This window comes from Chroicocephalus ridibundus, chromosome 18 (genome assembly GCF_963924245.1).
Source record: "Chroicocephalus ridibundus chromosome 18, bChrRid1.1, whole genome shotgun sequence".
NCBI lineage: Eukaryota > Metazoa > Chordata > Aves > Charadriiformes > Laridae > Chroicocephalus > Chroicocephalus ridibundus.
The window spans coordinates 397,025-423,740 of NC_086301.1; the positions used below are offsets into that span (position 1 = coordinate 397,025).

At 61.1% G+C, this 26,716-nt stretch overlaps 1 protein-coding gene across 2 annotated transcripts in view; it reads right to left on the reverse strand.

Annotated features, from left to right (window-relative positions):
* Positions 1-26,716, reverse strand: part of ZBTB16 (zinc finger and BTB domain containing 16) — a 61,254-nt gene that overhangs the window by 19,618 nt on the left and 14,920 nt on the right. For both annotated transcript variants that reach the window (XM_063355561.1, XM_063355562.1), the window contains exons 3-4: positions 11,766-11,863; positions 3,096-3,182 (exon numbers count right to left, since the gene is read on the reverse strand). In XM_063355561.1, the coding sequence (XP_063211631.1) occupies positions 3,096-3,182; positions 11,766-11,863 (185 nt within the window). The remainder of the gene's footprint in view (positions 1-3,095; positions 3,183-11,765; positions 11,864-26,716) is intronic.

Sequence of the window (26,716 nt, forward strand, 5' to 3'; positions counted from 1 at the left end):
AAATGCGTGCTGGCCCGCGGACCGCCGCCGGCTGCCCAGGGCGCACACGCTCGCGCGCGTTAATTGCCCTGGCACACGGGAGGACACCCGAGACGAGTCACCTCTGATATTTATAAAAGCGGGCGGCGAGCCCGAGCCCCGTTAGCACGAACCCCGGCGGCGCGAGCGTCCCGAGCCCCGGCGGCGCTGGCTGGGGGGCACTCGGGCTGCCTCCTCAGCGCATTTCGCTTTTTCCTCTACATTTTAGGAGAAGGGTAAGGAATTTTCCAGGCTCTCTGAGCTCATGCTGCTGGAAGATGAGCCAAAACAGTTGCTGCTTTTCCTATTGCCGCGGGACGGGGGCCAAGGACAGCGGACGCCCGGAGAGGGCGTCGCAGCCCCGAGCCCATGGGGCCGTTGGCAGCGTGCAGCCAGCTCCGTGTTTACAAGCAGAAACTATTTTTTCCTTCATTTATTAGTATTTTTTTTACCTCGCGTCTGAAAGCAGGGCGTAGGTGTTCTGCCGTTAGAGCCGGGCGCTGCTCGGCGCAGCACACGTATGCCAGGGCTGGCTTCGTGCTTTGCGGCATCGTTTGGGGGAGCAGCGAGGGGAACGGGGGAAAAAAAAGTGAGATAAAGGGGCGTCCCGGATGCTGACCGTGCACCTGAGAAACAGCCCCACGTGCTGGGAAGGAACACCACAAGTCCTTCGTCTCGGCCACCCCCTGCAGAAAAGCTCTCCAGCTGCAGGCCACCCGCAGAGGCAGCGACGTCTCGCAGACGGGTCCCGCATCCGCCCCTAAACACCGCGGTTTTGAGCAAAGCGGGCGCATTTGGTCAGCCTGTGCCAGACACACCCCGCGCAGTTTTTGTTGCCACCCTTGAATGAACCCACCCGCACATTTACCAAAAAAGGGCTATTTTTTACATGGAAAGCTGGAAGGTCTTTCCCCAACCAACCTGCTGCTAAGGGTGAAGGGAGGACGCCCCCAAAAAAGTCCTTTCTGGGAGATGCCGTTATTTGGGAAGGGGGTTAATTATAGCGAGGCAGGGGAGGGATGCTGTCCGTGCCAGGGCCGGGCTCTCTGCGTGCCACCCGAGGAGAGGAAGCGATTCATTTCGGTGTTTACGGCTGGCGATGACAAACCCGCTGCGCCCGGGTCACCGCGTCCCCGCGCCGCTGCCCGGCCGCCCTTTGAGCTTTGGCCCCATCCAGCCCCCGCGCTGCGGCAACCGAAGGGCCTTTAATCCCCGCAGAGGCGTCAAGGTCGGCAGAGAAACCGTGTCGGTGCTCAGCTCCGCATCTGCGGGATGGTTTTGGGGACAGGCATCGTCAGGCGCCCGCTCCCGATGTCACACTGGGGTGATGGAGCCCCGGGTACCGGGGGGAGCCGGGCTCCCACCGACCGCCCCGGGACGCTCAAGACATCTGGGAAACACATGGAATTTGGGAGCCAGACACGGTTTGCTCGGCCACCTTCACCTCCCTGCCCGGGCTCGGGTCGCTCATCTCTGAGCAGGGTCTGTCCCTCGGCTGCCCCAGCACAAGCGTCGTCCTTCCTTGTCTCCTCCTCCTCCTCAACCTGCCGCACCACCCGCTTTAAAAGGACTGTGGATTGGTAAATCCCGGCCTCCCGCCGCAGGACTCGGGATAAGGAGGGCAATTACTTTACAATTTATGAGCTTGGCCAGCGCGTGGCTCCCAGCTCGGGTGACGGCCGCAGCTATTCCTGCCCCGTGACGCAGCACTCGCATCCGTCCTCCAACCCCGGCGTGAAGCCGGCCGGGCTCTCCCTGCCAGCCCTGCCGCCTCCCAGAGCAAACGCGGCCATTTGTGGCATTTCGCAGGGTTTTCGGCACTGAAAGAGGAGCCTGTGCTCAGTCACACTGCTCCCAATATAGCGCGGGGAGGAGCGGGCGCGTTTCCCTGCCCCAGCCGGGGTTTTGGGGGTTTGAAAGGCTCCACCCGGGACGGTCCAGCTGCGAATTCCCCTGAGCCCCGGAGCAAACCCTCCCCGGGCAAGGTGGCTTTGGGGAGGTGCATAAAGGGCTCCTTGTGCTGCCCGCGGGCTGGAGGCGCAAGAGGCGAAGCGCGGCGGGGGCCAAGTGCCGAGAGCTGCTCGGGAAGGGCCGGCGCATCGCTGGCAGAGGGAAGAAATCACCGCGCGTTCGCTGCGCCATCGCTCCCCGGGTGCACGTGTCAACGCCCAGCAATAACCAACGCCACGGTGCGGTGCAAAGCGCTGCCTTGCGCCCCTGTTTCAGTGGCAGAGGAGCTGGGGACCCTTCGCTCCTGCCGAGCACCGGTGCCAAGATGCCAAGTTAATTGCCCGAGTGCCATGGCTCACCCATGGCCGCTTCTCCGGTTGGGGTTTTAAACGCGTCTGAGCACCAGGGAATGAGGTCTTCTGGGCACAGCTGGGTCCTTCCCTCCCCAAAGCCCCCTCCCTGGGTCCCAGGTCCCTGAGCATCCCTTCCGACGCGCACACCCACTGCGCCGTCCGACCGTCCGCAGGGACTCGCAGCGCAGCAAAACCTGCCCAGAGCTCCAGACGCAACGCAATTATCCCTATAAACGCCTTGAAAGATGGGAACGCAACTACCAGCATAGGCTGGGGTCTGCAAACGATTCGTAGCTCATCGCTCCTGGGCTCCCGAGCATCCAAACACTCCTGACAAGGGTATTTAACCCTTGGGAAGCTTCTCTTAAACCTGAAACGGCAGCCAAGTGCCAGTGTGTTGGTCAAATTTTGGTGCACATGGCTTGAGAAAACACGGGTGAGCGGCGCTTGGGTCGTGCTCCTCCTTCCGCCACCATCCCCGCTACGAGCCCAGCAAAACCAGAGCAGAGAAGTCAGCAGCAAATGCCCTGGCAACCGCCACACGGGCATTACCAACACAAGAACAAAGCCATTTCCAGTTCGGAGCCCAGCAGAAAACACAGCCGACTTACCTGAGCCAAATTAAAGCCAAGAAACGGACCCAGGCAGGTCGGAAGCAGGAACCGCAAAGGGTTAATCTCTCGGTGGGGCGAAAGGTCCCAAAGGCAGCCCAGATATCTATCCCCACCGCGCCTCGCCGAGGAGGGAAGGGGAAGGGAAAGGGGGGCCACGTACCGGTGTGCGTCTGCCTGTGCGTCTCCAGGGCGTCTTCCTTCGAGAACTGGGCGCCGCACTGATCGCAGACCAGGGCCTTGGCGCCCGCTGGGGAGAGAGAGGGGAGAGGAGGGTTATTCCGGGGACGTGGCTGCCGGCATCGTTCCACCCGCAGGACCTGGGACACGGCGGGGTTTTGTGTTCTACATCCCCCGCTCAGCCATGGAAAGCAGCGCCTTGCTCAACCCCGTGGTCCCCATTCCACATAACAGCACAACGAAGAGCTGCTGGCCAGCAAGAAATTAAATATTTGGGTGGTGGTTTTGTTTTTTTTTTTTTTTTTAAATCATTAAACATCAATACGTTTCATTAGCATTGTAACCGATCTAATTGTAATTGGTTTCCTGCCCATTCCCGTGGCAGGCGCTGCTGCCGGGACCCGGGGATGGTACCCGGGGGCGGTACCCGAGGGATGCGTCTGGCCAGAGACACGGCTGAGACGCCGCGATTGAGTGCGAAGCTCGCAGGCGTCTTCGACTATCAGAGAGAGAGATGCGGTATTGGGGGGAATTCTTAGAAAATCACTATCAACATGTGCTGCTGGTTCGGGCGAGGAAAAAAACAGGATGCCCGGCAGCAGATAAGTAACTTCCAGATAAAAGCAGATTAACGATACACACCACGTCCGAAGCGTCGCTGCCGGGACAAAGCTGCGGACCCATTTCTTAGATTTCGAGGTTTGATTCAGCTGTTGTGCGGAGCTGAGCGTGACGGAGCAGCCTTTGCCACCCATTTCCAGGGGTCCCAGCAGCATCTCCTGCCCCATTCCTGCCCCCCCCCCCCCCAAGACGGGATTTGGAGAAAGGCGCACAGAAACAGCGACGGGGAGAGAGGGAGGGGTAACACGGGATGCATTAAAAAGAGAATTCCTTCGCCTTTAAATTGTCTCGGTAACGGCTGGCTCGCAGGCAGAAATATTTGGCAGCGGCGAAATTAAAAGTGATAAATTTTCTCGCCAAGCGTTGATCGATAATAGAGGTCTCATCTGTTAATCAATACGACAGTCTGCCTGTTTACTGTGCATATGTTGTTCTCCGCCGCCCTCGCCGTGATGTCAAGTTTGCATTCAAAACAACCCGAGTGTGCACGGGCCACATGGCCGCTCGCAAAGGGATAAATACGCCAAAAAATGAAAGGGCTCTGGGGGGGGACGCGAGGAGGGCGGGGGGGGCGGCTCAGCCCACACGTGCCGAAAGGGATGCTCTGGGGGCTGCGGAGCACCGTGCAGATGCTGCTGGTGGTACCCGCGGCAGGGAGAGGAGCGTAGGGTAAAGGGCTCCGAGACCACCTGGGATGGCGGAAGCTGCCGGAGCGGCGTCGGGATGGGGAGCGGCGTCGGGATGGGGAGCGGCGAGGGACAGGGAGCAACAAGGGGATGGGGAGCGACAGGGCACGGCCACCCTCCGCCCAGCACAGGCGATGCGCAGCCGGCAGTTGCCAAGGCAATGGCTCTCCATCGCCACTCGATGCTCTCCCGAGCCCCACCGCCCCCAAGTCTGGATATCCGCGAGGACACGGCAGCAACAGGTCCTCCCCCCGAGATCAGGCTGGGCTGGGGGGCTGGCACACGCCGGGCTTGTGCCAAAGGCGGGGTTTGCCTTTTTCGCCCCCATTTCGCGTGGGCAGGTGGGTGCTGGTGGTGCCCCCCGAGCGTGCAGAGCAGCCCTGCGGGGCCGCGGCCAGGAAGGGCAAAGGCGGCCGGCATCTGGCCGGGAGCGGGGGGACAGAAAAAATTCCTTGGCCAGGCGAAAATAAACAGGGCGAACGCCGGGAGGAGCCGGGCGCGCTGGCTTACATAAGGAAGCACAGCGTGTACCAAAACAGCGGACCCAAAAAAAGCCGGAGCTGTCAGAACAATGAGTACAGACGCGGGGCATTTTACAGCAGGCGCTGCCGTACAGTTTTATTTACAGTACCTCTTATCAGCGCGGGAACAGCACGCCGCCTGCCAATTTCCAAAGGCCAGGACTGCGTGTTCTTTCCCTCAAGTAGATGTGTACTCCAGGCGGGGGAATTTTTTTCTCTCTCTCTCTCTTTTTTTTTTTTTTTTCTCATCAGCAAAACAAAAACTGATACGGAGCCAGAATTCCTGTAATGTACACACGCTCGCGGGGAGAGGAGGAGGAGGAGGAGGAGGAGGGAGGGCGGCGATTGAATATGTAAATAGTTCAAGGTTAATTTTACTACGTGAGTCACCGGGAAAAATGTCATCCAACATCTGAGCTTATTATAACAGGGATCAGAAAAAAAAAAAAAAACCCCAGCACCACGGCTGGGTGTTTGTTATTACAGGGAGCAGGACATATCTGAAAGCAGCGCATCCAGCGCCTGTGTCAGGGCTCGCTTCGCTCCCTCTCGCTCTCTCCCCGCGCGCTCAACGCCACCCAGAGAAACGATTACCCTCTCCAAACGTACACACGAGTTGGGGGGAGGGTATTTTTAGCCAGCGCCTCGTATCGCCTACAGTATATAGATATCTCCGGATGATCTTCCCGACGGGACGGGACTCCGCGTGCTGCCAAGTATCAGCCGCGCTTTCGGCGCGAGCCTCGCAGTTGGCACCAACCTCCCCGCCGTACATTTATATCAGCGCGAGCAAATTTATAGCTCCTTCCTAATAAAGGTCCCTGCAGCCAGAGGCGGACGAGGAGCCGCTGCTTTTTCCGTCCAGCGCGATCTGCAGAGTCATCGCCGCCCCGGCGTCCCCCCCCGGCAAGGTCAGCGCTGCCCGGGGACCGTGGTGCGCCCGAAGCGGGGCGACACGGAGGGGCAGGCCTCAGCTCACCCCATTTCCCCCCAAAAGAAAGGCAAGGGGGCAGCCCGGCGCCGGCCAGCGCTGCCGGGGTTCAAAGCAGCTCCTGGGGACGGGATGCGCCAAAGGGTCACGGGGAGCATCCCTGAGAGCATCCCCACGAGCACCCCCCCGGGCACCCCTGCAAGCGTCCCCGGCGAGGATGCGGGCCCCCCATGAGCCCCGGTCGGGGTTCCCGGCTCCCTCCCCTCCCGCCGGGCTCAGCCAGGGGGGGTCTGAAGCCAGAGCTCGTCCAGTTCTACCCGCTCTCACCCCAGCGGTACCTCCCAGCGCCCATTCGCTTTAATGACTTTATGGGGCCGGAGGATCCCGTTTTAGCGCGCTGGATGGTAGGAAGCAGTAAAAGGCCCCAACGCGGCTCCTGCGCCACTGCCCTGCCCTTAATTGCGGGGCTGCAGCCCCTCGACGGCTGCGTTTCCCACCCCTCTCCCCGCCGGAGCCGCCGCCGCCGCCACGTCCCCTTCCCCACCAGCCCCTTCTCCCGCATCCCCCTCCCCGGCCGACGGGGCTGGGAGGAGAGATGCTCCGAAAACACCAACTCCAGCCCAGGGAAGAATAAGGGAAAAGGAAAAAGAGAGGCCGCGACCATCCGGAGGAGGAGGATGGGAAATCGGCCATTTCCCGAGGACGGCGGGGGAGGACGGGCTGGTGGCAGCAACACCCCGGCCCTTCCCCACCGGTACGGCACGACATCTATTCCCCTCCCTCCCCCGGCACAAGGGATTAATAAAAATTTGGGATTATATATTATTAACAGGCTGTAATTGGCACGAAGGTGGAGAGAGGGGGGGTGGGAAATATGGATTAAAAAAAAATTGCCAAGTAAATTTATGCACTGTCGTCGCTTTACTACCTAATTAATTCAGTAATTTCAAAAACAATTTTATTTATGTTCCATTTACCACATCAAAAGTGCAAAGAAAAAAAGCAGCACCAAACCACAGTGATGCTAAAATAATACCTCAAGGCATCTATTTTTAATCAGGGGGAAAAAAAAAAAAAGGAAAAAAAAAGAAAAAGAGCCGGCCCCGGCTTCTATACAATCTCTGTCGGGCAGACCACCAACTCGGGAGAGCGAAGCAGCCGAGCCCTCCGCGAGTGCCTTCCTGGCTGCCGAAAACAGAGCTTGTCAAAAAAAAACAAATCCATAATGGCCTGAGGCTCCTCTCCAATCTATTTTCTGCTCAGCTGGTTTTAAATGAAGTTATTATGAGTCATTAAAACACCCGCAAGCCTGTGGAAGTCAGCCAATTACAATTTTAAATTTAGCCTGTTCTCTACCCCATTCTCTTGTTTTCTTCTTTTGCCCACATCAAGCTGCTTTTTGATTTTTATTATTGCTCTTATTATTATTATTATTATTATTTCCCTTCTCCCCTGTTCCACCCAAGTGGAAGAGACAGTCGTGAAAATCTCTGCGCTAGAAAAAGAGACCGGAGAAAGGCAAGAAGGGCCGAAAAAGGACGCGGCTGCCGAGCAGGCTGGGGTTCAGGGCGGCGAACGGCTTTGCCTCCTTTTTTCCCCGAGTGCCATCCAAGGGCAGTAACCGAAGAGGAGGGAAAGAGCGAGGCGCGGGCTTTAGAGGGTTCGGAGGGGCTCCCGAGCCCAGCGCGACGGTGGGCTGACGCCGGGGGGGGGTTCGGCCCCTCTCCCGCCCAAGCGCCACGAGCATCCCTGGACCACGGGCGGCTCTGGCCGGAAGGATGCTCCGGGCAGCACGTCCCGGGCTTGGGAAAGCACCTGGAATGATGGGGCGGGGGCTCGGGGGACAGAGCCACCGCCAACATCAGCGCCCAGCCGGTGACACCCGCCCCCATGCCGGCAGAGCCGGGGGGGTATCGTCATAGATGAAAAAAATCCCCCCAAACCAGATTTTGAGCTCAGGAGCAAAAACCAGGCAGGTTCTTACATAATTCCCCCCTTTTCCTCCGCCCCGCGGGCGCTGCTCTCCCCGGCGGCCGCCTCCCGGCAGGGGGGCACGACGCCAGCGCCCACCCAAAGCCCCCTCGGCCCCGCGCGGGGAGCGAGCGCGGCGCGTCCTGCACAGCCCATAAAACTCCAAACAGCCTCCAGACACTCCCGCAATCGTCCTCCATCAAAACACTTTGTCTTGCATACAGAAATGCGGCGGGGCGCGCGCGGAATACCAAATCAGGCCGTGACGGTGCGGGGAGGCGGCTCCTTGGCAACGGGGGGGGGGGCTTCGCCGCCGCGCGACAGGAAACAAAATCTGTCAAGCCTGTTGGGCAAATGATAAACATTAGCGGTATTAAAAAAACCCAACCCAACACAAAAGCTGCGTAAATGGCTGGCGAGAGCAGGGGGAGGGATGGGGGGGCTCTCACCCCATTCTCCCCCCCCCAGCCCGGGGGGGTCTCCGGCGCCGTGACCCCGGGGGAAGTTTGGGAAGTTGGGGCAGAAAGGCGGGGGGGGCGGGCGGCGATGGCTGCGCGCGTCCAGGGGCGTCAATGCGATGGATGAGCATCGGGCGGGTTTGGTACCGGGGGGGTGGCGCGGGGGGTCCCGGCACCCCTGCTCTGCACCCCACCTTCGGTAACAAGGGGAAGCCAAAAGAGGGGAGCGGGGAGAGGCGGCGGCGGGCGAAAAATAAATCTATTTCATCAGGTAAGGGCAAGGGGGGGGGGAGAAAGCAGCTGGCTCGGACCCAGCGGCCGGGTCCAGGAACGCAGCCAAAACAGGAGCTAAAAAGCAAACCATATTCTTCTGGTCTCAGCTCGGGCTCTCGAGGCAGAGAGGATGGGGAGGGGGGGCGAGAGAAATGTATTTTTCATCAGCCAGTGTATAATTTATAAACAGCATTAAACAGTTTTTGTTTTCTTTCTTCCTCTCCCCCGTGTGCGCGGCTTGGCCGGCAGTCAAGCCTGCATTAATTTCTGCTGTGGGTACAGTGTGTTCTTGGATGCACATCTGCGGATGATCATAAACGCGGGAACGCTGGCAGAACATCCAGACCTGCCGGCGGGGCCGCTGACATCACCCGGCACCGAGCGCGGGACGGCGGCCAGCCGGGGCGGGGGGGCCCCGGGGAGCCGCCGGGGGCCAGGGGACGCAGCCGCCCTCACCCCCACCGCCAGGACACCGGCGCCCCATGGAGATAACGCCGAGCGGGGGACGACACTCGCGAGAGGGACGGGTGGCGGCGGGATGAGCCCCCTCCCCTGAAAACGGGCGGGGGGACGCGCCCTTCCCTCCTGCCCGAGGTACCGTCCCCATCGGCGCGTCGGGTCCCTGCTCCCCCAGCACAGCCCGGCCCCTCACCCCGCGGGGCTTTTGCACCCCCCCTCCTGATGACAGAGGACGAATCGAGTGGATTTGGGTGGGGAGGGAGCTGCTGGCAGCAGGGCAGGGGGCTGCGGGCGCGTTGCCCGCACACTGCTCACCAGCATCCCCATTTGCCGCCCATCGGCATCCCCACGGGCATCCACCGGCATCCCCACGCGCGGCCCGGGGCGGAGGAGGACCGCGGCAGCGGCTCCTGCGGGATGGAGAGGCAAAGCCAGCGGGGGAAAGGCAGACACCCGCTTCCCTCCCTCTTCCTGGGATAAACCCAAGCGAAAGCGGGCGGTTTGGTAACCGCCACCCCAGGCCGTGAAGAAGCACCGGCTCGGACGAGGCTGCGGCGAGGCTGGGACCGGCCTCCCCCGGCCGAATCGATGGCGCTTCTCACCGCACCACAACGAGCCGGGCTTCCCACCTCGCTTTCCACGGCAGCTCCTTTTCCTGGCGGGGGGCAACTCTTCATAGCGCCTTTAGAGGTTGGAGCGCGCGTCTCCGGCAGGCAGGCGCGGGCGGCGCTGGGCAGCACGTAGGGAAAGGCTTTGCATGGCATTAAGGGCTTTATATTTACGTTTTATAGTGGAGTGTAAACATTTGGCTGCGGATTTACCTTGCACCTGCGAGGCTGCAGCGATAACACCGCCGAGCACCCGCCACGACGCAGGGGCACCGCGACCCCCCCCACTCGGGTCTCCGACTTGTTCATTAATTTAAATGCACCTTTAGCACCAAGTATCTCCCAGAAACGCTCGGCCAGGGAGATGCCACCCACCACTAAACCCAGCATTTGCCACCTTCGGCATGGGGGGCTGCCAGAGGAGGGGGCTCCTGGGGGGCACAAGCCATCCCACCCCGACACTCTCCCATCGGCGCAGAGATGAGCCACCGCCGCCCCGAGAACCAGCCCCGACGCCACCGCCCCGGCACAACCTGGCCTCATCCCGGCCGGCGGAGGGGGGAGGCGAGGGGAGAGGTGCAAAGGTCTCCTGCTTTAATAAATAACAGCGCTGGAATTCGCGGCGGCTGTTTGCGAGAGCAGGGCAGAGCTCTCCCCGCCTCCCCCCTCCAGCCGGATTTAAAAAAAAAAAAAAAATAATAAAAAAAAAAATAATTAATCCCGCGCGATGACAGGCTTGGCTCGGCGTTCACTGTACATACTGTACCCACAAAGCTGGCCGCCCGCCAGGGACGGGCCACGAGCCAAAGCGACCATAACAAACATGAGCCGCGCGCGCCAGCGCCGGAGGGGGGGGACCAGCATCCCGCGGACCAGCACCGGACGGGGGGGGACCAACAACCTGCACCCCAGTCAGCCCTGTGCTGGGGAGACCAGCGTCCCACCGACCAGCACCCTGCACCCCAGTGCTGGGGGGGACCAGCATCCCGCGTCCCAGCACCTGGGAGGGACCTACATCCCCCGCCCCAACACTGGGAGAGGGGACCAGCATCCCACGGAACAGCACCGGACGGGGGGGACCACCATCCTGCACCCCAGCACTTGGGGGGGGACCAGCACCCCACATCCCAGCATCCTGCACCCCAATGTCAGGGGGTCACCGGCATCCTGGGGACTGGCGACGGATGGGGGGGATGAGCATCCCACACCCCAGCACCAGGGGGGGACCAGCACCCTGCACCCCAGCGTCGGGGGGGACACCAGCATCCCGGGCACCAGCCCCAGCAACCGGCCACTGCCTGCGGGCACCCCGGGGAGTGCGGACGAGGGGCAGAGGGGGAAAAGGAAATATGAATAGAGGGGGGAAAACCAGATAACAGAACAGATCAAAATATAAAATGTAACACAGCTTCCCTGCGAAGGCACAGCTCTGGCTGCGGCACCTGCCACCCCCTCGTGATTTGTCCTCAACGGAGCGGGACGAGGACCCCCACCTACATCCCGGCAAAGGGGGCCGGGGGCCACCTGCATTTTTTTTTCCCCATTAAACCCCCCAGCTGCGTGTGGGGCTGCACGCCCAAGGGGAACAGCAGCCTACATTGACTTGCAGAGCACAAGCCTTCCCACCAGCGCCGCGCTCCAGCCCTTCCCTATCTATTTAATTAAAGGGCCTGCATCATGTGAACCTGCTAGTTAGATTCATTAGGCAGAGAGCGCCTAATTCCGCAGCAGTTGTGCTAATGAAACTGCGGCGGGCGCCCGTACGCGGGGAACACGCTGCCGGGCCACGCGCGGGAGCCGAAGCGAAGGCGATGCTCACGCCACGAGCAGGGCTGGACGGCAAGCAGCCCCGCGGTACGCAGAGTTTGTTATTCCGAGCTCTTAGCCCAGAAAAATATTTCCCCAATTAAGGAATTGAAAACAAACTCTGAAAAAAAAAATTAAAATGAAATAAACCTAATTACCGGGCAACCGGAGAAGAAGTTCGCGATGTGCCGTGCTGGGAAGGGCAGAGGAGATGCGCGAGCCGGGCGGCCGCAGCATCTCGGGGTGGGCGCGGAGAGCATCCCCCCGTCCTGACCCCCAGCGTTCCCCCCGTCCCTCCCCCAGCGTCCCCCCAACCCACCTGAGTGAGCCAGTAAGTGCATTCGCAGCCGCAAACTGTCCAGGAACCGCTTCCCGCACAGCTCGCATCCGTACGTCTTCATCCCGCTGTGCAGCTTCCTAGGGGAGAAGACAGAGGGGGGGTTAGTCCTGCTGCGCCCGGGGGAAAGGTTATCCGAAATAACGCCCGAAACTTCCCCTTACTTCACCCAACCGACGCATCGCCCGCGCTTGGTTCTGCCTGGAGAAGGCCTGTGGGAAGGGCACGGGCGGGAGGCCCTGCGTGACCCCCCCCAGCACGGACGAGATCACCTTCTCCAGCTTAATGTTCGTTATCGTGACTACAGTCGGATTCTTTTAATAAGCCAAACAGATCTGAACTCTAGACTTAATGCAAAGTGTGTTTTGGCAAACTTCTGGCAAACTTCTTCCTTATGCCCCGGGGCGCTTTTGAAAACGGTACTGTACTCCAAAAAAAAAAATAAAAAAAAAAAAAATTAAAATGAAATTGAGAGGTTGTTTGGAAGCATTTCTGACCGAATCCCAGTTTCCATCCCAATTCGGCGTGCCACAAATCACAAGCAAATCGTAACCAGCAGCTGCAAACAGGAAACGTGCCACTCAGCGTTTCCTGGCACGGCGAGGCCGGGCTCAGCGCCGCCGCGGCGCTGCACAGCCTCCCGCCCGCAGCCCCGCTCCCACCCCCCGCCGCGGGCGCCGGGCACGGCATCTCCCCCCTCTGCCATCGCGATGCTCGGCCACCGCGGCCAGGCCCGCGTTATCCCCATCTCTCTGCCGCGGGGACGGTGATGCTCCCTCCGGCTCTGGGTAGCAACAACCCCCCGCAGGTGGGAGCCCCTTTAGCGGGCGGCGTTTGCACAGACCTGGGCAGGAATATTGCCCAAGCCCACCTTGCCCCACGAGCCGTCACTGCCGGCCCAGGGCAACCCCTCCCAGCCCCGCTCCCCCCCCGGCAGAGGAGCATCCAAGGGTGGCTCCCCCCACAGCGCCGGGGGGACGTCACGCAGCACCCCAAACGCCTGGCACGGCTGCTCGCGGCTGTATTTCGCCATGTGCTGGCGGTACATGGATGCTTTTGCAAAGCGACCCGGCTCTGCGGGTGGGAGCAGCGCCGATAACGCCCCCCCGGGCCACAGGCGCTCCCAGCTCCTGCGAGGCCTCCGTAGCCAGCCACGCCGCGGCTCCTGCGAGCCCTTCGTACCCACGGCCGGGGCGGGCTCGCGGCAGCGGCACGTGCAAAGTTTCAACATCGGATGCTGTAAACAGAGAAGTATTTGTATGTGTTTGAGGAGTCACACAGCAAATCGCTGCGTGCCGACCTCTGCTCGCATCCACCATTTATCATCACTCTGCAACAAGACCAGCGTATTTTTATTGCCTTGTTGCCAAAGACAAAACAGAAACGGTCTTGTCCGGGGCTGGACGCCCAGCCCTCCTCCCTCTGCCGCTCCCGCGGGAGGGCTCGGCCCCGGCCGGGCTCGGACCGCTCGCCTTCTGCGCTCAGCCCGGGGCGGGGGGAGATTTTCCTGGGCGTGAGCTTTATTCCCTCCCGAGTTTTACTGGCGTGAAGCTGCTGCTGCACCGAGCCCCAGCAGGAGCATCCCTGCCATCCGCAGGGAGCCCAGAGACCCCAGCCAGGGCGCACGGGGTCTGGTTCCCTCACGAGTGTGCGCAGCAGACGGCCCCGCATCCCATCCCGCATCCCACCCGGCATCCCGCCCTGCATCCGAAATCACATCCCAACCCGCATCCTGCCCCGCATCCCAACTCGCGTCCAGTGCGCATCCCGCCCTGCATCCCATCCGCTTCCCACCCCGCATCCCATCCTGCCCTGCATCCCGACGCACATTCCGACGCACATCCCGCCCCACAGCAACGCCAGAGGGGCCGGAGGGCGGGAGGAGACCCTGCAACGTTCCGCACCGAGCAAAGGCCAGGGAGCGGGAAGGGAGCGGAGAGGAGGGAGCGGGAGCTGGTTTCACCTCTCAACTTTGCTGTATAATGTAATTATTAATCAGGCTTGTCCTGAATTCACTGTGTCATGGCGGAGGATTAGGAGTCACGCACGAATTCAGGCCAAGAAGGTTTACAATCCAGAGGATTTATCCGCCTCGCAAAAATAAATAAAGCACCAGCCTCCTGACAGACTTCTGCTGCCAAGAAGTCAGCTAAATAAGTGACAGCCTTCTCGTTTTGCATTTTTAATGAGGGACACGCCTGTCACACTTCCCGGCCGGGGCTGAGCTCGCTTCTGCACTTAACGCCGGGTTTAAACCGCTTTGTCAGGAGGAGCGCAGCGTCCCCGTGCCAGCGCTGCGGCGCCCGCCTCGCGGAGGCCGCGGCGCCTTTGCAGTGAATTAAAGCGTAATTGGATAATTAGTTCGGGTAAAACTTGCGAGGTTTGGGGTTGTTTTTTTTTTCTAAAGTGAGTCTCGAGACGCAGAGGGGAAACAAGAGGACAAGTTTCCTTTCTCTGCGTCGCCCAAACCCGCCAAAACACCGGCAAAACCAGCACGGAGCCCAGCAGGGAGAGGGGAAAAGACGGGAGCTGGAAACCCGCGTCTCCCTCGGGCTCCGGGCGCTGCCGTTTCCCCTCCTTGCGCCCCCTCCGCATTGTTTTAACGCGCCGAGTAATTTACTCGCAATATCTCTATCAACAAATTTCAGCGGCAACAAAAGTTTTCCATTCGGTGCCTGCTTATAGGACGATCTTATCGCGCACCATCTTGCACGGTCCCTTTCAACAAGGTCTTAAAGCGCTTTATCTGCTCGGTTTCCCGGTAGCAAAATATGATTGAAATGTTCTATTTCTGCTCGCCGGATTAAGGAGATGTTGCAAAACTGCACAAAAACCTGGCAGATGTAAGCAAGGTATTACGGCTGCTGGGGCTGTTAAGATCTGAGGGGAAAGATCAATACGTGCTTCTAAAGTTGCGCCTCTAGAAAGCGGGGGGAGAGGTTGAGGACGTTAAAATCCATCACTGCGCGGCGACGCTGCCCCAACCCGCGTGCAAAAACATAAAGCGTGCTTTATTATTCCAGTCTGACGCTGAAATTACGCTCCACGCGTCATGTTCTCCTGCAAGGTCCCCACCAGCAAATGAGCCGAGACGACGCTCGTGGGATGGAGAGCAGCGGCAAGCGGGGAAATCGCCGCTTTTTTCTCAAAAGACGATTTTCCTCTGTAATTCCTGCTCGAGGAGCACTGGCCAAAGCTCCCCCCCCGGCAGTGAAATATGGCCGGAGGATGCTCCGGCGCGGCGAGGATGCTCCGGTGGCATCCTGGGGCTGGGACCAACCTCCCAGAGCGAGTCCCGGCGCAGAGTTTGGCGAGGGGCTCTCCGGGGGGGGGGGGGTAGGACCCACCGAGGGGCGACCCCCCTTCCCCGCCCGGCTCCGGCAAACAAAAGCCGGGCGGGAGGCTGGCCCCTCGCAAGCTGCCGGTAATTAAAAAGGCCTGTAAATGCCCCGCAAAAAGCACTTCAAAGGGCCGGCGATTCCAGCGAGACCGCGCGGTGTAAAAATTATGAGTTTTCCCCACAGGGTGCTTTGTGTGAAAGGGCCGGGATCGGTGGCAAACGCCGCTGCCCACTCCCAGGGGACGCGGGGGCTCGACGGAGCATCCTTGGGGACACGGGGGCCCAGCGGAGCGTCCTTGGGGACACGGGGGTTTGATGGAGCATCCTTGGGGATGCAGGGGCTCGATGGAGCGTCCCGGGGAACGCGGGTACCGACGCAGCCCCGGCACCACAGACCACCGCGGCTGGCCCACCACAAGCAAACTCTGGCTCCGGCCACCTAAAAACCTGCAGAAAACCGCCTTCTGCTGTTTTTATTTCAGGGGCTGCGGTGTCCCGGCCCCTCCCCGCCGCCCCTCTTGGGAAGCGGGAAGGAGACCCCCTCCCCTCCGCGCCGAACGAGACGCGTGGCTTCTGGCCGTTTGATTACTTTTAAGTGTATATTTTTCCCCTCAAACAGAGTGAATACAATGGTTAGGAAATTTGACAGAAAACTATTCCGAGCCATTTATTGCCTTAATGCGCACCTTTGTCCAACAGGCAGTTTTGACAGGAGCGATAAATTCCAAATTTATGTCAACAGAGCATATGTTGAACACCTCATTTCTGAGCTAAAGCGGCATGCTGCCCCATAAATCACCCTTCTGTTTGAAATGAAAGTAGATTACGGGCCCGTGTTATTGAGCAGTTAGAGCCAGAGTCGTATAAATCAGAACTTTTAACTCCAGGCGATCCGGTCTGCAATTAACCAAAGGGCACTTTGTCATCCGCGGGCCGGGGCGCAGCCTGGCAGGGCACAGGGCTACCGGGGACCGGCAACAGCCCCGGGAAGGGCCCGGCGCGGCGGGGTTTTGCCCGGGGACGCCAGCCCAAGGGGCTGCCGAGCCCCCACGCCGCTGCCCGCAGCCCCCCCCCCGGGACTTCGCGCTTCGGCAGCCGGTTCCAACACGGCGGGGGAGTCGCGGGGCTGGCGCGACGCGAGCGATACCTCGCGGTCCTCGTAAGGCAAAAGTAAGACAAAAAGACACATCGGCGCAACACTCGGAGCCGTGCGCTGGCTGGAAAGTGAACGGCACAGGCGGAAATCTGTCCTCGTGCGTTCTGCAGTGGCTTTCCCGGCACCTCCTGATGCCCGTGCGACAGCTCGAGACCCTCATCCGGTGGCGCTTCCCCTGTCCCATGGCATTTCCCACCGCCCCGCGGCACTTTGCCCCCATTTCACTGCATTTCCCCCTACCCCGCAGCATTTGACCCGCATCCTGGGGCATTTCGCCCCCGTTTTGCTGCGTTTCCCCCCCTCCCGTTGCATTTTGCCCCCGTTCCGCCGCATCTCCCCCTGTGCCATGGCATTTCCCCGGGATGCTGCTGCGGGGGCTCAGTCCCACGCCGGAGCTGCGTCGGGCGAGGGGGCAGTTCCCACCCGCGGGAGCAGCAGGGCTATAAAAAGCCTCAGACGCTAAGTATTTCCTTTCCTATAAAATATTCATTGCCGCGCGCGAGAGCCAGGGAGCAGAAACCTCAAGCGGTTCCAACTTTGTGCCGCAGCAATAACGGAGTTTTATAGGCGCCTTCTGATTTTATTTCCAGCGGGCGAGGGCCGCGGTGCCCCGGCGGAGGGGGGGCTGCCGGCCGGCGCATCCCCGCGCCACGCGGGATGGCAAACCGGCACCCCCGCCGCTTCACCCCCCCCGAATAACCCAGCGCAAGCCCTCCCTGTCCCCCCAGTTCCCACCCGCGCGCCTCCCTCGCCCGCGTAAATCGATACGAAAAATCAATCCACCCCCTGATCTGCTTTATCGAGACGGAGGTGCCACGTCTCGCGGGCGGCGGGGATCTCGCGGAAAGCCAAGGTCAGCGGGCAGCAAGCCGCCTGCAAAAGCCGCCTCGGACACCCTCCCGAAAGGGTTTGACACCCGCGCGGCCGAGGGGGCGACTTCCCCCTCCCCGGGCGGTTATTTACGAGGCCGGGTGACAGCGGAGCTGGCGTGGGACGCGGCGCTGGGGACACGGGGCTCCTGCACAGTCACCGCTCTGCCGACTGAAATAGCAGGGAGAGCTATTAAGGGCACGGGGAAGGGGGAAGGGAGCCCAGACCTTTCTTTCCGTCTAATAAATTAAGAAGGAAAAAAGAAAAACCCAACCCAAACCTGCCCTCAAACCACCGCCGTTCCTAAAAAAAAAATAATGAAATAAATCTTACAGGAGCTGGAAATAAAGATTTTACTATTTCTGAACTTAAAAAAAAAATCGGGGGGGGGAGGGGGAGGAATAGCTATCAATAGAGAGCACTAAAACTCCCTGCCCGGACAATATTTATATTTACCATGAGCTAATTCATGAGCTTTCACCAGATGCTGTGGCGTGACATCATTTCAGCACGATGCCAACGCTTCCCCTTTCCAAAGAAGCCGAGGAAAGGATCCCTCCCTCTGTTTTCCCTCACCTTGCACAAAACACCAGCAGCCGACGCCAAAAGCGCATCTGCAATCTCCCTGCGGCCCCTGCCCGCAGCACTGCCGCTAAACGCTGCCAAGGGGCAGCACCCCCGGGCACCTGCGTTAGTCCTCAATAATCGTTACTGCGCGGGATTTCCCGGGATGGATGATGCCCCCGGGGCTCCCTTGGTGCATCTCAGCCCCCGCACCTCGTCCCTGCCCACCTGGGTCCAGGGGCACTCGGGGGGCTGGCGCTGGACGGGATGAGCATGGACGGGAAGCCATCGGACGCATCCCAGATGGCGCGGCCGGACCACGCGGGGTTTCAGAAGGGGATGTGGGATGCAGCCGCGGCACGGTGCCGTCGGTGCTGAAGGTACCGGGTGGCAGCGGGTGCCGCCGGCCCAGGGAACAGCCCCCCCATCTCTGCTGCCCCGCTGCCAACACTCACGACCCACCCAAAAAATTCCAAGCTGTCACGCTGCCGCGGGCGCCGAGGGGTTAATGCGTCGCAGCACACGCAGTCCCGCTCAGAATAACCGGTGCTAATTCAGCTGTCCAAAGTTCTTCGGGCAGCTGGTGACACCGGCACGGGGAGCGGGGCGAGGAGCGTGCGCGTCCCCGGGCGGCATCGACCCCACGCTGGGCATCGCACCCGCTGCCGCCGGGACGCTCCGCAAACGCGGCACGGGTGACAGAGGCGCCAGGCACAGCCCCGCCGGAACTTATTCTTAAAAATAATACCAAATTTCGACAAAAAAGCAAAGTGACCTTAGCGCCGAGTACATCTGCCGCAGCAGCGGCACGATTATTCACATGTTTTGATTCCTAATTCAGAAATAATAAGCGGTTCATGGATTCCAAGTTTAAAAATACATTCATCATCTGGTTTCCTTAGCAGCACGTGTGCCGTTGGAGCACCAGCGCGGTCCACGCGCGGCGGCCCCCCGTTCCTCCTGACCGTAGCGGGTGGTCAGGACACGGGGAGAGCGTTCGGCATCGGGCGATGGGACCATCCCGGGACGGTCCAGGCAATCCTCCCCGGGGACGAGGGAGCCTGCGGCTCCCGGGGCCCCGAGGAGATGGCGAAAGTCTCCAGGGAGCCAAAAGCGGGGAGAGCGGAGACGCCAATGGGAGGCTGGAGCAAAGAACAGCTGAAATAAGGGGGAGTTTCAGGGGAGGGGGATTTCTGTTTCACTTCCCACTCTCCGGCGCCCCGACGGCAGGGAGGAGGCTGGACGCGCGTCAGCACAGGGTGGTACCCGCGGGGCTGAGCCCCCTCCCCGGGCTGGGCTCACCTCCAGGGAGTGGGGAGAGCCCCCAGCGGGCAGCGGGGCTGGGGGGACGTCCTCACATCCCCCCCGGCGCCGTTACATCCCTGCTACGCTCAGTTTGATCTTCCCGGCAGGTTTTGCGCAGCATCCTCTTCTCCCAGCCCTGTTTCTCCCCCCAGGGGGGTGCAGGTGTCTCTCCTCCCCGCCAGCTCCTTCGGGTCCCTCCTGCCCGAGGAAACAAATCCGCGGCAGAGCACCGCTCCCCTCCTCACCGCAACGGCGCTGATGATGGCGGCGGTGCCCCCCTCCCTGGCTGCCACCAGCCCGGCCGGGTACCGCCCGGGATCGGGCACAAAGCCCAGGCAAACGCCGTCCTTCCAGCGAGCGGCCCAGATCCCGAGGAGTTTTATAAGGTAATCAAATATGCAAGAGATTCAACAAACTAATTTCAAGCACACACCTGGGGTCCTCTGATAATGTCGGTTGTGCCTATACAGCGCAAGGATTAAAATTTCATAGAGTCATGATTTCATCAGTCGCTAAACTACAAAGGATTAATTAACAGCCAGGGAAGAGCTCATGGCTTGGAAATACAGTCTTAAGGAAAATATCTATCTCCGCTCTCCAGATGTCAGCACACAGACGAATAAAGTGCTTTGATGAAAACCCTTTCTTATTATTAGCGACTCCCAAATATTGTGGTTTTGCAGCTAGAATTAAGGACGCCCAATTGCAACCCGCCGCTGCCGGGCTCCGTGTGCCGCACCGTTCCCTCCCGGGGGGGTTTCAGGCTGCAGCCCCCCAGGACGCAGCCGCTGGCCGCACGAGCAGGTCCCACGCTGGGATTTTGGGGATCGGCAGAGGTGCCTCCCCCGGGCGGGGGGTGGGAAGAGCCGCAGGCTGCGGGGGGGGGGTCTCGCCTTTGCTGCCGTGCAAACCTCGTCTCGCCGCTCCCGGTGAGCCTCCCGAAGCATCCCCCCCAGCCGTGCTGGAAAAGCCTGGGAAGGATGCGAGGGCACCGACCTGCCAGAGCCCCGCGAGGGCTGCCCGCGGTCCCCCCCTCGGTACACCCTCACAGAAGGCGCGACACCCCCCGCCTCGGGACGAAGGCTGGCGACGGCCGAACCCCCACTCCTGCAAAGCACCGATTCTCCCCGGGGCGTTTCGCGGGCGCAGGGGTAACACCTGCCCCCACGTAGAGCCCCGCCAGGCCTGGGGCTGACCCTCCCCGACGCACACGCCGCTGGCACCCGAGACGCGCGGCGGGAGCGGGGAGCGCGGCAGCGGGTCCCCCCTCCTTCCCCGGGAAGATGAATGAGGGAGCTGTCAGGCAGGGACAGGCGCGGCAGTTGTGTTGCTGTAAAGGGGCAGTGGAAGTGTCTTTGATTAATGAAACCCTAACACCCGGCTGCTACGCAGCCCTTCTCCGGCACAGAGAGATGCCCTGGGACAGGCTGAAAACACCGCGCTCCGCAAGGATTCCCAGGAAAGGCTTCTCCCGACCCCAGACCGGTCTCCTCCTGCCCTCTGCCCGGGCTCGCGCCGCCTCCTCGGGAGTTCACAGGGCTGACAAAGAACTAATTATTTCCAATTAGAAGCTGGGAGATGAACATTACGCACCTTGTCAAGCCAGTAAATTAACGCATCTGGACCGTGCCGGGCCCCGGTGAGAGCCCGGAGCGCCCAGGGCAAGGCGGTGGCAGTGGGAGCAGCCGCTCGGAGGTGCCGCAGCCCGGGGACGGCGAGCTGGGTCTGCCGGACCCTGCCACGGCCAGGGTCTCCTCCGGCACGGGCATCGATAACCGGCACCAGCCGCGGAGCATCCCTGCAGGGCTCCCGCGGAGGGTCCCGCACCAGGCAGAGGGCCAGGGCGCTGCTGCCGGCGATGCCGCGCTGTGTGACGGCACCCACGCGTCTGGCTGGCTTTTGGTTTGCGTGGGCTGGGGTCACGCCGCCGGAGCCTGGGCACCGGGAGCCACCGGCACCCCAAAGCCCCCAGGTACCAGCTGCTCCCCCTGCAAACGCGCGAGCCAGACGCATATTCCAAAACCAGGAGCATTTCGTCCAGCCCTTCCCTCCTCTTGGAAATGCCGAGTGCCCCCCGGGATGCTCTGACCATGGCAAAGACCAGGATCACTGGGAACGCGGGGACGGCCGCCCGGAGAACAACGAGCGCTTTCAGCCAGGCTGTTCGTGCAGAACGCCCCGTTTTCCACCCAGCTCCCCGGTGGGGACACAAAATGCTTACGACCCGTGGTTCAGAGGCACGATTTACTACTCCGGAGAACGGAGCCCGGTCGGAGCGGGACAGCATCCGTGCGGACGGCTGGGACGGGGGCCTTGGACCGAGGCCGTTGCTGTCCATCCGACAGCAAAACCCTCCTATGGAAAACCTGCTTTTCGGGAAGGACTATGGAAGTGGGAGGTGTCCGAAGAGCTGGGGCAGCCCGCACCCCGGCGGAGCTGCTGGCAGGGCATGGCACGGGGGGCTGCCGCATCGCCTCCGCCGCGGCTGCATTGGCTTTGCTCCCCAACCCTCCCCCTAAACATCTGTGGGGAGGGGGGCGAGCGGCCGCTGCCAAAATCACGCTGGAAACTCGTCACCTCACGGAAGACCACCGTGGGCAGGTGTCGCTGGCCGCGGGCAGTGTCGTGCCCCAGGATGGGGATGCGGCGCATGGGACCGGCAACTTTCTCCTTTATTTTTTTTCCTTCCCGCATCAGCTTAAGCGCTGGCGCTTTAATAGGAAGAACGCTGCCTTCAGCTCTCCGTAATTAGTTTTGCTCAGCCTACAACATGTTTTCGCTGAAAAAATAAATAAATCCCTTCCGGGCGAGCCAAGTTAGGAGCGGGACGCCAGCCCTGCCGGCACGCTCCGCTCCCCCCGGCCCCGGCCAAAAGTACGCGGCGTCCCAAACCCAGCAGCGCGGGCGGCGCTGAGGCGTCCTGGAGCCCCGGGACCCCTCCGAGGAGCCTTGCTCACCATTAATTCACTGATGTGCAGCCCCACCCCCCCTCCCCGACGTGCACAACAGGTTCCATGCAAATTCGGGAGCTTTTAAATTATACCGCTAATGAAAGCAAATAAAAGCAGTTAAAAGGCAATTTGCTCAATTGGTGCTAATATTTAAGCACAGCATGTGTAAAAACGAGATCGCAGAATTCGGTTTTGCCACGAGAAAACTTTTGGTCCCAACTTTCCCGCGGAGAGGACGGAGCGCAGCCGGCCGGGCTTGGAGCCCCTCGGCGGCGGGCAGCCGGGCTTCTTATGTAGGAAACACCCCGCGTGCCCCCCAGCAGCTCCCCGAATAGCCGGTGGGACCGGCAATTCCTCCTCTGCCAAGGGGCGCACTCGCAAGCCCCCCAGACCCGCCGCGACGGCAGGAGGAGGGGAGGCTTCCCAGGGTCTCCCCCCCGGGCGTCACTGCCTCTTCCTCCAGCGGGCTGGCCAGGGAGCGGGAGGAGGATCTTTACGGTAGCCGGGGTTCCCGGACGTATCCCACCCTGGGGGGATATTCTGGGCACGCACGGGGCTGCCCGTGGGCCACCCAGCAGCCGGGGCAGGCACCGGTCCACGGGGCGCATCCCGGCCCGCCAGCATCCCCAGGCATCCCCCGGGAACCTCAGGGGGGGAAAGAAGGGGGAGCACGGGGACGGCGCGGGCCCTCAGCGTCCCCTGCTCCCCCGGGACTCCGCTCCCCCGCGGCAATTCGGGCTCACGCCAGTGTTACACCGAGCCCCCCACCTCCAGCACGTCACCGCAGCCACACGTAAACCCAACAAATCCCAAATGGGGAACGCGGCGGCCGCTGTGCAAGGAGAAAACCACCGGCCAGCCCGAGGTACCAGGGGACGCCCGAACACCAGCACCCCCGCGAAGCATCCTCCGGGTTACCATTTCCCACCTCGTGATGCCGGGAGGGCCCTAACGCTAACGAGCTCTTACAGAAGAACGATAACGGCGATCTGGCATCAAAATAACGCAGGCAAAAAAAGCGATCTCCTTTCCCTTCGTCAGGGAGTTGGCCCGTCGGCGGGGCAAGCTGAGTTTTGCATCACGCAACACAAAAGCAAAGACGCAGCTAAAGAAACGCTGCTGCTCCTCCGGTTTCTAACGCGCACTTACGGCCAGCAGAACGGCGGCTAACGCTTGCCCGTCAATTAAGGCCGACTCTTGGCAATGCCCCGTTTGGCGGGTTATGATGCTCTCGCATAAATTCGCTTTCAAAACAGGAGCCGCCGGTGAATGAGACCTCGATTTCTAATGGTTGGAAATATTTTGTACACTCTGCTGCTCCCTCTGTACCCCTTTGTCGGGGCCGAGGTCTGCAGGCTAAAGCGGGTACCAAAAGACCATCTGTAGCTCCCGTCTTTACAGAGAAGTTTAAATAGGGGGATGAATGAGCACAGGAATTAATGAATGATAAAGCCGTATGGTCTCAGTCAGCCTCCTACGCCTGGATGTGGTATTCAAACCCTCCCAGCCTTCTGCCACAAAGAGAGGTTTCTAAGCTGCGAAAAAAAAGGGGGAAAAAAAAAAAAGGGGGGGGGTGGTGGGGGGTGGTGTGCGTGCAGGTTTTTAACAACAAACCCAGCGACTTGCCTCAGAGTTCCCACCAGGTTTCCTGGCTGCGATCAGGGGGAAAGGCACGCGTTAATGCCGAGCGGGGGGAAGGAGGGGTGGTTTCCCCACAGCCGGCGGTAAAACCCCCCTTCGGCAGCAGAAGCAGCCCAGGAGAGTCGGTGCCGGGGCTTGCCGGCGCTAACGGGGGTCCCGGGGAGGGGACCCGGGGGTCCCGCACCAGCGAGGGCAGGCAGGTGCCGGCGAGGCCGCCTGGAGCAGCCGTGCCACCTTCCACCTGGCCAGCCTCCGCTGCGTCCCCACCATCCCTCTGGCACAGCCTGGAGGTGCCCGGGCAAAGCCGACAAACCCCGAAAGGCCCTCAGGGGGCTTTTGAGCGAGGGGTCACGGCGAGGATGCGCTCCGTGCCCAAAGCGCATCCGTTACGAAGCAGCTCCATAAAAAACCAAAAAGGGTTTGAGGGACGCCTGCAGAAACCAAACCTGCTCGCCCGAGCTGCAGCAAAGCGCGGCCCCGTCCCTCCAGCCCTGCTCGCCGAGTGGCGCGGGGTCGCCCAGCGCCCGCGACGGACCCTGGCCCTGGGGGGCTGAGCGACGCCGACCCGCTCCCCCCGGCCACCCCGGAGAAGATGCTCCGGCTCCCGGTGCCGATGGCTGGAGACTAAGAGGTGAGATCCAGGGAAAGACAAGGGCACGGATGGAATCACAGGCTTTGCTCCCGCGATCCCGAAATGCTAACAAGGTAAACACCCCGGATCAAACGCCCCAAATCTTCTTGATTCCTACTCAAAACCAGGCGGCTGCCGGGGGGGATCGTTCCTCTCCAAAACAACCCGCCGGAGGTTGAGGCAGCGCAGCGCAATCCTGCAACGCTACTTTTATTTTAAGAGCCGTCATGTGTAAAGCATTAGCGTTTTGGAAATTGCATTCTCAAGTTAATTAAATGGACAATCTTTTATACATAAAAAGTGAAAGCAAGCAATTAAAAGCCCGGCGAGGAGAAAGTGCCTTTTTGGCGTCGGGCGCTGCCCCTCGGTGCTGACGCCTGCGACGCGGGTTGGGCGCCCGGGGAGCCAGCTCGCCCCACAGCGGAGTTCACCTTGGGGATCCCACATCGCAAGACCCCGCGATGCACCGGCCCGTGGCTCCCCTTCCCCCTCCCAAGGAGCCCGTGGAAACCACTCGCGCTCAGTTCACGGATTTCCTACGTATGGGCACGGTTAGTGGCTCGCGCCGGCGTGAAAACCCGCAGGAGTTATCTTTGCTGCAGTAAAACGCCGACCTTCAGGTTTAGGCAGGAGGTAAAGTTCACCATCGATTGGACTCACCGTAATCTGTTGATAATTACTATTATCTCCGAGTTAATCTTGTGAGAGGTCAACAGTTTTACAGAAATCTTGCAAGCCGTGTCTTTTGCTTCCCAACTTCATATCTGGGCCAAAAGGTCAATTACTGCAGCTTGCTAACTTTGGGTTTTCTCAAAAAAACCCACCCCTCTACGTGCTCCCACCCCAAACCCGCGGGCGCAGGGCGTGCGGGCAGGGGCTGGCCCTCGGCGCGGGGGAACCCCTCAAGGCGCGGGGCTCTGGAGTCACGGGGGTCGTGGCTGCTCCCAGTCCCGAAACTGAACCGGGCTCGTAGGGTGGGAGCCTCCGCTGCCGAGGGCTCGGGGCATCCCCTGCGCACCGGGATGCAGCCGGCGGGTCCTCGGCACCGCGCTCTGAAGGCACCGACCTCATCCCGCAAAGCATCACCTGTTTATGCAGCCACCTCCCTTCCCGAGTGCACAAAATGAGCATTTAAAGCCCCGCACCCGGCTCCCGTCCCTGCTCCGGGCAGGTGACAAACGGGAGCGGAGCAGAAACCCGCGGCGGGGGCTGGGGAGAGCCCCGGGGATGGATGGAGACGCCACCCCACCCCTCACCCTGCCAGCCTCCCCTCGCTCTGCGTCACCAAATATCATCGCTGGCATTAAATCGTACCCCCGGCGAGGGGATGCTGCCGGGTGGGTCCGGCGTGCGGCGCCGCGGTTGGGGGGCGCAGCATGGGGGGTGCCGCAGCGGGCTCGGAGCGCAGCGGCGGTGGGCTCGGAGCGCAGCCCGGGGGGGTGCGGCGGTGGGCTCGGAGCGCAGCCCGGGACGCTGGGCATCGCTCAGCTGCTCTGCAGGCAGGTGTCATAAACAAGCAGGCACATGGCAAACATATCGATTTCCCGGAGCTTATCGCGCGGCAACCGGTGCTCAGTTACCAGGCTACTTTAATATGTAATTTACTGCGAGGAGGGAGAGCGGGGCTGAGGGCGGCTGAAATATTTACCGGGGGGTGGACGGGGAGGCGGGAGGCGCGCGGGGGCTCGGACGCGCCGTGCTGCGGGCGAGCAGGAGGGGCGGCACGGCGGCTCTCGCCTCCAGCCGGCCTTAGGATTTTCCAACTATTAGAAAAAAAATCCACCCCTCGCCGCCGCGACCGAGTGTTTACACAGATGCTATTAATCTTCTTCTGCAACTGTTTACGCTATGAAAATATAGTCTCAGCTGCCCGGGCTCTCCATCTCCTTCATTTAAATTCAGATGCTTAATTTCTGTCAAAACAGAGCCCACCGAAATTACCTCCATCCATTTCTGGTGCTCGACTTGCCTTGTCACCCACGAGCGTGCCCGGCAGAGCCGGGAGGGAGCCTGGGAAAGCTGCATTGGGAAGACTTTTCTCCTCCAGCCCACCTGGGACCAGCCCTGAAGACCCAAATCAGCCTCTTTTAGACGCCCAGGCTGGGATAACGCTGCCACCGCGTCACAAACCCCCCCGGGCAGAGGGGATGCTCGGCCCCCACCGCCCGAGAGCTAAAGCAGGAGGCGATTGCCCTCCCGGAGGCACCGCAGCATCCCAACCTCCACCACCTGCCCCGCGTCTCCACCAAAACACAACTCTCCATCCATCAGGGGCTGGAAACGCACCGACTTCTGCACGCGTGTCACCAGCTGAGCCTCGGCGGGGGAATTCGCCGTCCTCCCCCTCCCGGCACCTCCAGCCGCCTCCCGCGCGCCGGGGCATCGGCAGACGCGGTGCTCGAGGGAACCCTGGCACCTACGGCAGGTTTGCGTTCTCAGGGTACAAAATTCTAAAAATCCTCTTTATGCGCTGCC